The 11029-nt window shown below is 53.8% G+C and overlaps 1 protein-coding gene across 3 annotated transcripts in view; it reads left to right on the top strand.

Annotated features, from left to right (window-relative positions):
• Positions 450 to 11029, top strand: part of HDGFL2 (HDGF like 2) — a 25147-nt gene continuing 14567 nt past the window's right edge. For 2 of the 3 annotated variants that reach the window (XM_005661326.3, XM_003123078.4), the window contains exons 1-3: positions 452 to 620; positions 2991 to 3067; positions 3161 to 3299. In XM_005661326.3, coding sequence (XP_005661383.1) covers positions 549 to 620; positions 2991 to 3067; positions 3161 to 3299 — 288 coding nt within the window. In that variant the 5' untranslated portion in view covers positions 452 to 548. Of the gene's footprint in view, positions 621 to 2990; positions 3068 to 3160; positions 3300 to 11029 lie in introns of all 3 variants that reach the window. The other variant, XM_005661325.3, reaches the window with a different exon arrangement.

The following is an 11029-nucleotide window of genomic DNA, read 5'->3' as shown; positions in this document are numbered from 1 at the left end:
ACCCTCCCTTTACATTGATTGGGCCTTCTTTCCTATGATATCCAATAGCATGCTGGCTACTTAAGGCTCCTCCTCCTATGGCCGTCTAATGCCCTCCCCGCTACCCTATACCCCGCCCTAAACGACTCTGGCTGCCCGCTTCTTCACTTGCTGTCCGCCTGTTTCCCTCCTCCCACCTTTCCTCTTTCACCTCCCATAACCTCCGTCCCCTCCCATTAGGCCTCCACGTCACGCCCCCTTGCCTGTATCCGTTATCCAATCCCGTTAACTTGCTCTGCTCCAACCCCTCTTCTTATTGGTCCCCATGCTCCTCTATCCCCGCACGTGGTCCTGAGCGACGGCGTCGCCCACCCCTGATGGTCGGAGGGCGGGACTTCCGGCGGCAGACAAGCCAATAAACACGCTCCGACTCGCTAACCAGGCCGCCGCCCCCGCCCCTTCGGCGCCCTGCTCCCGCCCCCAGCTTCGCCTCCCGCTGCCGCCGCCTCCGCCGCAGCCGCTGTCGCCGCCGCTGCCGCTTCCCGCGGCCTGGGCCTCTCGCCGCCAGCATGCCGCACGCCTTCAAGCCCGGGGACTTGGTGTTCGCCAAGATGAAGGGCTACCCTCACTGGCCCGCCCGGGTGAGGCCGCGCGGGAGATTGGCCAGGCGACAGGGGGGTGGGGGGTGGGGCAGTAAGGGGCCCCAGGCCTGAGGGACCCGCGCGCCGGGGGTCTGGGAGTACCCCTCCTTGAGGAACCCGCTTGCCAGGAGTTTGGAGGCACCCAGGCCTGGGGTACTCGCGTGCCTGCAGGTTGGGGGTCCCTAGCCTGAGGGATTCTCCCGCGTGAGGTATGGGGGAACTTGGGCCTGGATGTCTGAGGGTCCCATGCCTGAGGGACGCACCTGCCGGGAGTTTTATGGGGACCTGGGCTTGAGGGGCCCGGGCGCCGGGGCTGTCGAGGGCGCTGAGATTAGGGGACCCTCTGGGGGCTCCCAGAGCCGAGGTATATGGGTTGAGGGACTTGGGGTCTCAGGGCTCAGGGTTTAAGTTTGAAGGAGGTCGGTAGCTATGACTGGAGCTGAAGAACCTTGGATTTGAGGAGAAGGCTCAAACTGATGAGAAGGAGGTGCTCTGGACCTCTTTGGGGGGGCAACAAGAAGCCAAATTCTGAGGGCCTGGGGGTCGAGGTGGGCCTAGGGTAAGGGTTCCAGTAATGGAGAAAAGTAGAAGTTCGAGGTTGAGAGATGCTCAGGAGGGTCAGGGCCGGAAATAGGGCTGGGGGCTATATTCACAAGGTCGCTGGAGCTAAGAGGACTCTGTCTGAAAATGTGGGACATCAGAGACCAGAGGTTGGAATAAGACTTGTTTGGGGGTGTCCTGGAGACTAGGTGTCTTGTGAGGAGGCTGGCCCTGGTGGAGGAAGCTGGTTGGGTCACAGGGTGGAGGGAGGGCTTGGGGGGAGTGATGCTTGAATCAGAGACAAGCCACTGGGACTTCAGCTGGAAAGAGAAGAGTATCTGAGGGAGGGGACTGGGCCAAGGGGACTTTGGAAATCCCCTTTGAGGAAGCTGGCATCCAGAGGACTCACATGAGGGGTCCAGGTCTGAAGGACATCTTGAGAAGGAGTCTCATCTGCAGAGGGGAGTCTCATCTCCAGGCGGTGTCTCTGGGGCAGCCCAGTGTGGAGGAGGGGCCAAGAGGTGGTTGTCATCTCCAGGTCCCAGGCAACCCAGGACTGAGGTTGGTGGAATATACATGGTAGGACTGAAGGAGTTTGGGGGGTGGGAACCCCAGGCTGCAGTAGAGCATGAGGGACAGTAGAAGGACGAAGCTGAAAATTTGATTAGAACAGAAGAACAGTAATTGCCTGGGCCATACTATGGGGTGGCTGGAGAGTTCAGTCTCACTCCCTGCCAGACCCTCCCTCCCTCTGGGTGGAAGTAAGCAGAAGGGCACCGCTCAGAGCTGGGTGTTTGTTTGAAGAGAGGCCGCCGCAGGATTCCAGGAGTGGGCCTGGGGACTGCTAACCAGGCAGCCCTGAGAACAGTCCACATCTGGTGCCGCCACTAGGATATCTGGGCCTCAGGCTCAGAGGCGGGTCCTGGGTGAGGTCTGAGCAGAACCAGGTCTGGAAGACATGGCAGGCTGGTCCTCAGGGTGATGGAGTTTGGGGATGCTTCTGTGCAGGAGTGGGATGCTTGGGATGGATGTCTGCAGCCCAGAGCCCAAGGACTTTGAAAAGTAGCCCAGAGAACTGAGGAAGGAAGCTGGGGGGGGGGGGAAGGCAAGATTCCAGCAGCCCCCAGGCTTTACAGAGCATGGGAAGGAAGTAATGGGGACCAGAGAACCCACTCTAACTTGATTTGCTTGGGCTTACTTTCTTGGGGGCACCGGAGTGATAAAACTTTATGGGCACTTCCCTTCCTCCCAGAGTACCAGCTTCTCCCTCTCCGTCCCCCCTCCTCCTGCCGGCTCTCTAAGCCCAGAACACTTCCAAGCACCTGATTGGAAGTGAAGGGGCTGCTAGCCTCCTGTAGGGGGGTGATTGACAGCTGCCGGAGCCCATGGGCCTATAGGGAGAGGGTGGGACTTCCTGGATGCTCTGGGCCTGTCTCCTGCAGCCCACCCCCCACCCTCTGCATCCTTGGAGCTGCCAGCTGCTGCCTCTGGGAGAGCGATCCCCTCACTGATGGCCTCTTTGCGGGTGGGGGTCCCGTGGGAGTGTCCTAGGAGTTCGTAGAAGCTGGGCTTGGCCCCACCCCCTGGCTGCTTAGAGGACCGTATTTGGCTTTCCCCAGGTGAAACTCCTAACCTGAGGGTGGAGAGAGCCCCCTGGGGGGAGGGGACAGGTATGCAATTAGGGGTTCCACGGAAGAATGCAGATGCCTAATTGGAAGGTGCTGCGTCTTCTTCCTTTGAAGGCTGCCCTCCTCCCAGCATGCTTTCTTGATTTCCTGGGTCAGTGGGTGAAGCTGCCCCCAGCCACCCCTGACTGACCTCTCACTGCAGATCGATGACATCGCCGACGGTGCTGTGAAGCCCCCACCCAACAAGTACCCCATCTTCTTTTTTGGTACACACGAAACGTAAGTGTCCCCCACTGGGGCTGGATTTTCCCTCCTGGTGCCTCTGGAGGTGGCCTGGCTCACCTGGGCCCGGCCCATGATTCCTTTCTCCAGAGCCTTCTTGGGACCCAAGGACCTGTTTCCCTACGACAAGTGTAAAGATAAGTACGGGAAACCCAACAAGAGGAAAGGCTTCAATGAGGGCCTCTGGGAGATCCAGAACAATCCGCATGCCAGCTACAGTGCTCCTCCGGTGAGTCTGTGCAAGGGGAGTGTGGTCATGCAGGGTCTGCAGAGCCCAGGGCAGGTGAGCACATTGGGGACCAGAAGTGGTCTTAATTTGCCTCATAGAAAGAGATGAGGCCTCTGGAAAAGGCTCCTCCCGCTCAGCAATGCTGACTTTTGAGGCTTCATCATTCTCTATAGGGGGCCAACCTGAGCACAGCAGGGTGTTGAGCAGCATCCCTGGCCCCACCCACTCCTTTCCAAGAGCTCCTTCACCCACTTGTGACAGCCGAACATGTCTGGAGACTTTGCCAAGTGCCCTGTGGCTCAGTGGAGGGGTATAGAATCACCCCTGGTGAGACTCACTGCTCTAGGATTAGCCTCTGTGCATGACAGTGTTGTCATAGCTTCTAAGAAACCTTATGTTTTCTAAGGAAAGAAAATTTTTTTCTATCAGTAATACCCTCTTTTTCCTCCATTATTGCCAGATTTCAGATCTGGGAAAAGGCTGCAGTTAGTAGATGGGAGAGTTCTTGCTTAGGTAGGAAAGGAATGCCAACAATCACAAAGATGATATCTCTGTGGCAAATCAGTGTCTGGAAACATTCAGGGAGAAAAAGGAATATAGAGGGAGTTCCCACTGTGGCACACTGGGTTGAGGATCTGACTGCAGTGGCCTGGGTTGCTGCAGAGGTTTGGGTTCAATCCCTGGCCCAGCACAGTGAGTTAAGGATCCAGTATTGCCGCAGCTGTGGCTTGGATTCAGTCCCTGGGCCAGGAACTTCCATATGCCGCAGGTGTGGCCATAAGATTTTAAAAAAGGAATTTAGGAGTTCCTATCGTGGTGCAGTGGAAACGAATTTAACTAGGAACCATGAGGCTATGGGCCTCGCTCAGTGGGTTAAGGATCTCGAGTTGCCGTGAGCTGTGGCATAAGTTGCACCTTGGACCTGTCGTTTCTGCACCTGTGGCATAGGCCAGCAGCTGTAGCTCGGATTAGACCCCTAGCCTGGGAACCTCCATATGCTGCAAGTGGGGCCCTAGAAAGACAAAAGACAAAAAAAAAAAAAAAAAAAAAAAGGAATTTACAGAAGCTGAAGTGAAATTCATAAAAAGCCGTGGAAAGATGATAGAGGGGTGCCTTGCTCTGGGTGTTTTGGGGTGAGATGCAGATGAGGGGAGACTGATCTGAGTTTCCCCACTCTGCTTTTCACCACCGCTCTTGGGGTTCCTGCCGGAGATGTGGGGAGGTGCAGTAGCCTGGCCTCAGGAGGGGCGAGCTCAGGGTTGGCCGGGAGGCCAAGCTATTTGACTTGGAACTTGGCTGTCAGGGAAGAAACAGTGTTCCTCATGGTCTGTGGGTGGGGAAGCAGGAGTTGGCGAGGTCTGGTTCGTGCAAGCAGAGTAGTGCTGTAGCATTTGGTCCTGCTGGAGAGCTCAGCATCCTAGGACTTGGATCTGATCTGGGTGTGCCTCTCCTGTGGCACCATCTACCCACTAATCTGTCTACCCACTGATCCAGCAGACACTCCTGTATAGACCCCAGCAGTGCATGTGCGAGTCACGGGCCGTACTGGGGACCAGGAATCCTAGATGAAGCCGACACACCTTTTGCCTTCCGGGAGCTCACGATCCAGAACTTGGAGTCCATTGAACAAGTCTCTCAAGCGCTGAGGGTTTGGCAGCCCCTCTTCAAGGGGTTCAGCTCACTTTCCATGCTTGTGGGTGGTGTCGTTCACCTACCATGATGGTTCCGGGAGTCAGAGGTTCCCCCTGCTTTGATCCCTGAAGTCTCTCTGGGCTTTGCACGTTCCCGACTTGGGTAAACAGATGGGACGTTAAGGTAGTTGAGTTTCATGAGATCCTTTTCTGGCTCCAGCTCAAGTTCTGTTTAGTCTAGTCCTAAGCTTATTGCCTTGTGGTGAATCATCACACTACTTAATATTTATTACACACCTTCAGCCTACTAAGTACCGTGTAGATGCCTGCCCTCGAGGAAATGAAACCCAAAAATGGTGTAACCTTGACATTAAACCAGCCCTGTGCAGACTCCCCAAGTTGAGAAGTAGTTATAAATGGGAGAGTACAGTATTACTCTTTGGTTTTCTGACCCATCTATGCTCCAGACCCGACATTGGTTTACAAATGCAGATCCTGGAAGTTTCTGTTGTGGCTAATGGGTTAAGAACTCAACTAGTATCCATGAGGATGTGGGTTTGATCCCTGGCCCTCCTCAGTGGGTTAAAGGATCTGACGTTGCTGTGAGCTGTGGTGTAGGTCGCAGACGCGGCTTGATCTGCTGTGGCTGTGGTGTAGGCTGCCAGCTCCTGTTTGACCCCTAGCCTGGGAACTTCCATATGCCACAGGTGTGGCCTTAAAAAAGAAAAAAAAAAAAAAAAATGCAGATCCCTGGACCCCACCCCTAGAGACGTAGGTGTGGTAGTTTAGGGCTGAGGCCTGGGCACCTTGAAGTATTTGATCCCACACGTTATCCTAGATGCTTCTCCCTCCCCCCCACCCCCCTATTTTTGGCTGCCCCTTGGCATATGGAGCTCCTGGGCCAGGGATCAGATCTGAGCCGTAGTCTTAACCTAAGCTGCAGCTTTGGCAATGCTGGATCCTTAACCCACTATGCTGGGCAGGGGATGGAACCCATCTCTGAAGATGCTGATGACCTCGTTGAACCACAGTGGGACCTCCCTAGATGGTTCTGATGGAGCAGGTCCACCGCAGACTTTCAGAAGCACTGCTCTGAGGGTTCCTGGGCAGTTGGTCTTTTCATCCTGTAAGGTTTTAGTTTATTTTTACGTTTTCGAGTGGGAACACAGACTCATGGTACAAGACTACCAAGTACAAAAGGGCATATGGTGAGAGGTCAGTCCTGGCTCCCAGCTGCTCTGTTTTGACTTCCTCTCAAGGTAGCCCCGGCTCCCACTTCCTTGGGTTTCCTTTCCAAGATTCTCTATTCACATAAAACCCTGCATAGCTTGCTTTTTTAAAAGCATATAATTCTCTGCTTTGCTTCATTCCCTTAATAACGTGTCTTGCCAGTTGGTCCCCTTTGTGCAGAGAACAGCTTCATTCTTTTCAACAGCCTTAATTCAGTGTGCTCCCCCTAAGGGATGTAGGGCAGGTTCTGCTACCATGTCCCCCTGCCAAGCCAGGAGGTGGAAAACGGTATGTCATTGTGGTTCCAGCTGCTCACAGTAATACTGACGTGGGCTGGGCAGGTGACATCTTTTCCATTTTACAGCTGAGCATACTGAGACCTGGAGCGTTTGCTTAATTACCTAGAGGGACCTCCTAGACCTCTACCAGGATTTGTCAACATTCGGGGCTGAGTCACTCTCTGTGGAGCATCCTGGGCGCTGTGGGCTGAGCATCCCTGGCCCCACCCCCTCGGTGCCAGGACCCCCACCCCCACCCTTGCCCCAGTCTTATACGCTGCATGTCTTTAGACATCGCCAAATGCCTCCTGGGGGACAGAATCAACCCTGGTTGAGAACCACTGACCTAGAAGGATCCAAGCTGATAAATACAGCCTTGTGGCCTGAAAGGGGAGGGGGTAAACGGACCTGTGCCAGTAGCTGGTTGGAGCTGAGATGGGACTGAAACCCAGGCTTCCCGTCTCCCAGGCCAAATTTCTTTTCTAGTCAGTACAAGCCAGGTAGGGTCTTGTGGGGGAGGCGGGCTTGAAGAGCGACCTATACACAATGGAACCTGAGGGTAAGAGCCCTGCCATGTGGGCGCATGGACCTGAGTTCAAGGCTGGCTCTTCCTCCTGCTGACTCTGCACCTTGGGGATTGACATCTCCTCATCTCAAACAGGCTCAAGGCGGAACCAGCTCTCATGGGGCTGTTGGGAGAGTGCAGTGAGCCAGTGCCCATCAGGCGCCTGGCCCAGGGCCCACAGCAGTGCTCAGTAGGTGAGGAGGCAGTGCTGTGACACAGGGAGACCAGGCCAGGGGTTTGACCTTCATTTCCACCTCAGTCACCCTCCTAACCCATTACAGTAGCGAGAGAAACTAGTGCTTGTCTCACTCAACCGGTGGTCACGGGATGGTGCGGGTTGACCTTAATTTCCCAGTTCCCTTCCAAGGTACCAGCATTCCTGTCCTCCAGTTGTTTCCATGGGGATTGGATTTCCCAATCCGATTTTGCTGGCAGGTAGTTAGATCTTGTGGGCCGACCCCAGGAAATCTAATCTCTGGCTTAATCCACAAAGCACAGTGGAGGGCAAGTCGCTCACCTTCCAGGAGACTCAGTTTCCCTACTTGTGGGACGTGCCCGTTTGTCTCAGGTGTCTGCCCGGGCCGTCGAGATACAAATAGGGTCACGATTGGTTAAGAGCTTGGCAGAAGCAAAGGAGGGATTTTTACCAAGCAGTGGCTGTGTCCTGTGGGCCAGGCTTCAGGGTTGAGGCTGAGCTGGCTTGCACCCTGGCTCTGTCTCTTACCCTTGTGACTTGGCGCTGTCATGCCACCTTTGTGTGCAGAGTGAGGACGACAACTCCCACACATTACACAGAGAAAGGTGTCATGCTGGTCCAGTGGCTCGCACCTAACTAAGCCTAGTTCTCACTGCCCCGGGGAGGACCCATTCCCCTGTAGGAGACAGGAGGGTCTTGGCCACCCATTTAGCGCCCACACCCTGAGCTGCTGTTTGCCCTGTGAAGACCTGGGGGCGTCCTCTCCCTTCGCCACTTGCAAGGGGTGCCCTGAAGAGCAGCAGCAGTGCTCGGAGGAGAGGCGTGAGGGAAATCCAGCTGGAAGCCTGATTATCATCTCCTATCCTGGCGTTTCAGGTTTGGGGCTTGGCCTGCTTCATGTGGCACTTTTTATTCTTGTCACACATCCATCACACAGACGAGCCTGCCCGCTATGCCTGGGGACCCTCAGTCACAGTGACTCAAGGGTGTTGAGTGGTGAGGTCCTGGGCCTTGAGGTGGATTCCATTAGCCTGTGTGCACAAAGCCTGTGGCAGGCTCACGACCTCTCAGTCAATGGGGAGATCAGGGTGGGCACAGAGTCGGGGGAAGGGGCAGCCCCATTCCCTCTGCCCATGTCCTCCACCTGAAGTGTCCCAGGCTTGACTCTAGCGCCCACTTCTCCTCCCACATTTCTGTTCCCTCCTGAGCTTTTCTGCTTTGATGTGCTGCCCAGGCCTTACCTGGGCTCCGTGCCTTCCTCCAGCCACCTGACACACACTCCTGCCTTTCCGGGCTCCTCGTTCCTGGCCTCACTTGGTGCATCCCATCACTGAGGCCCTGGAGCCCCTCCCAGATGCTCCCATACACTTCTGCTCTTCCTCCCTTTTTTTCTCAGCCAGTCAGTGTGCATGCCCTGTTCCTATCCATTGACCCCCTTGACTGTAATCACACCTGGGGGATGTGGCTTTGCGGGGGGGGCACGCCCACAGCATATGTAAGTTCCTGGGCCAGGGATCAAACCCAAGCCACTGAAGTGACAATACCGGGTCCTTAACCTGCTATGCTACAAGGGAACTCCCTAAATTAAGAGGAAATCTCCATGGCATAAAATTCACCATTTCAACCATCTTAACACATACCCTACAGTGGCTTTCAGTACATCCACAATGTTGTGCAACCGCCACTACTATCTAATTTCAGAACATTCGCATCACCCCATAAGAGAAACCCCCTCCACATTTTTCCCTTAATTTTCCCTTCCCTCCTACCCCTGGGAACTACCAGTCAATTTTCTATTTCTATGAATTTGCATTTTCTGGACTTTCATATAAATGGAATCATTTGTTAGGTCCCTTGTTTCTTTCACTTAGCATGTTTTCAAGGCTCATCTATGCTGTGGCATGTATCAGAGCTGCCGTCCCTTTTTTTGGCTGAATAATATTCCATCCTATAGCTGGTGACGGTTTGTTTATTCATCGGTAGATGGACATTTGGGTTGTTTCCAGAGAATGTTGCCTTTAAAAGTCTCAATCAATCTCTCTTCAAAAAACAAAATCCGGGGAGTTCCCTTTGTGGCTCAATGGTTAAGGAAAGTGACTAGGAACCACGAGAGTGCATTCGGGTTCGATCCCTGGCCTTGCTCAGTTGGTTAAGGATCCGGCGTTGCCGTGAGCTGTGGTGTAGGTCGCAGATGTGGCTCAGAGCCCAGTTGCTGTGGCTGTGGTGTAGGCTGGCAGCTGTAGCTCTGATTCGACTCCTAGCCTGGGAACCTCCATATGCTCTAAAAAGCAAAAAAAAAAAAAAAAAAAACAAAACTCCGTCGTTTAGGAAAGAAGTACAATGAAATAAATACTGCGGTCAGATTTTACACTTGGACTCGGCAGGGCTGGGCACCCTGAGTGGTAGTGGCTCCCCCATCACACCAGGTGGTAAGTGCATTTACTTGTCTGTCTCCCATTGACTGAGAGCTTCCGAGGGCAGGGACTCTTCTGTGTTGCTCGTCTCTAGTCCCACCACTGGTCCGGGTGCATAGTAGGTATTCCTCGATGTTCATGGGATGAATAAATAATGGCAGGATATGACCAGGGCTCACCTATTCTTCCACAAACATAGAACATTCAGGACAGGTTCAGAAACAGATCTGAGGAGTTCCTGTTGTGACTCATGGGAAACAAATCTGACTAGCATCCATGAGGACCCAGGTTTGATCCCTGGCCTTGCTCAATGGGTTGAGGATCCTGCGTTGCTGTTGTTGTGGCTCTGTGCTGTGGCTGTGTTACTGTAGGCCAGTGGCTACAGCTCTGATTCGACGACTAGCCTGGGACTCTCCATTGGTCGCCCATATGCTGCAGGGGCAGCTCCAAAAAGCAAAACAAATAAAAAACACAGATCTGAGAGGGAGTTCCACAGTTGAACAATGAGTTAAGGATCAGGCTTTGTCAATGCAATGGTGTGGGTTTGATCCTTGGCCGGGGACTTCTGCATGCCGAAGGTGCGGCCAAAAAAAAAAAAAAAAAAAAATCCAAATCCAAGAAAACTCTGTGGCTGGACTCGTTGTGCTGTCTGCCTGATCTGGACCCTCAGTCACTCCTGTGTGATCTGGCTCCAGCCTACTTCTCTCTGTCCTCTCTCCTGCCCCTTTTTTCTCTTTTGCTGCACCTCAGCCACACCCACTATCTGGTTTCTAAGGGGACCTTCACTCACGCTGGTCCTGCTTTCTGGAGGCCTCTAGCTCCTACCCCTTTGCATGCTGGGGACAGCTCCTCAGCTAAAATGTCACACCATCCAAGGGAGCCCCCCATTTCAGAATATGCCTGCCACTTCACGCCCACCTCGCCCTGATTTTTTCACACCTACATCCACAGCGTCACACTGGTCTGCTTTTATTTATTTTTTAAAATCTTTTAGGTGTTTTTTTTTTTTTTTTTTTTTAAGGGCCGCACTGTGGCATATGGAATTTCCTAGGCTGGGAGTCAAATCAGAGCTACAGCTGCCAGCCTACACCACAGCCATAGCAACACCAGGTCTGAGCCACATCTTCGACTTACACCACGGCTCACAGCAACGCCAGATCCTTAATGTACTGAGTAAGGCCAGGGATGGAACCCGTATCCTCATAGATACTAGTTGGGTTCTTTATCACTGAACCACAATGGAAACTCCAATGCCAATCTATTTAAATGGCCACAGTTGGTCTCCCACTGGATCGTAAGCTCCCCAGGGGCAGGGACTGTGCCTCGTTCATGTCCTGGTGCTCACCAGCTACCTTGCGTGGTGCCTGGCATCCGGCCTCTGCTCACAGATGGCAACTAAGTGTGTGTAAGATGGAC

The sequence above is a fragment of the Sus scrofa genome, chromosome 2 (assembly GCF_000003025.6).
Source record: "Sus scrofa isolate TJ Tabasco breed Duroc chromosome 2, Sscrofa11.1, whole genome shotgun sequence".
NCBI classification, from domain to species: domain Eukaryota; kingdom Metazoa; phylum Chordata; class Mammalia; order Artiodactyla; family Suidae; genus Sus; species Sus scrofa.
The sequence above is the reverse complement of the archived record's forward strand: the minus strand, read 5'-3'. Positions and strand labels throughout refer to the sequence as shown.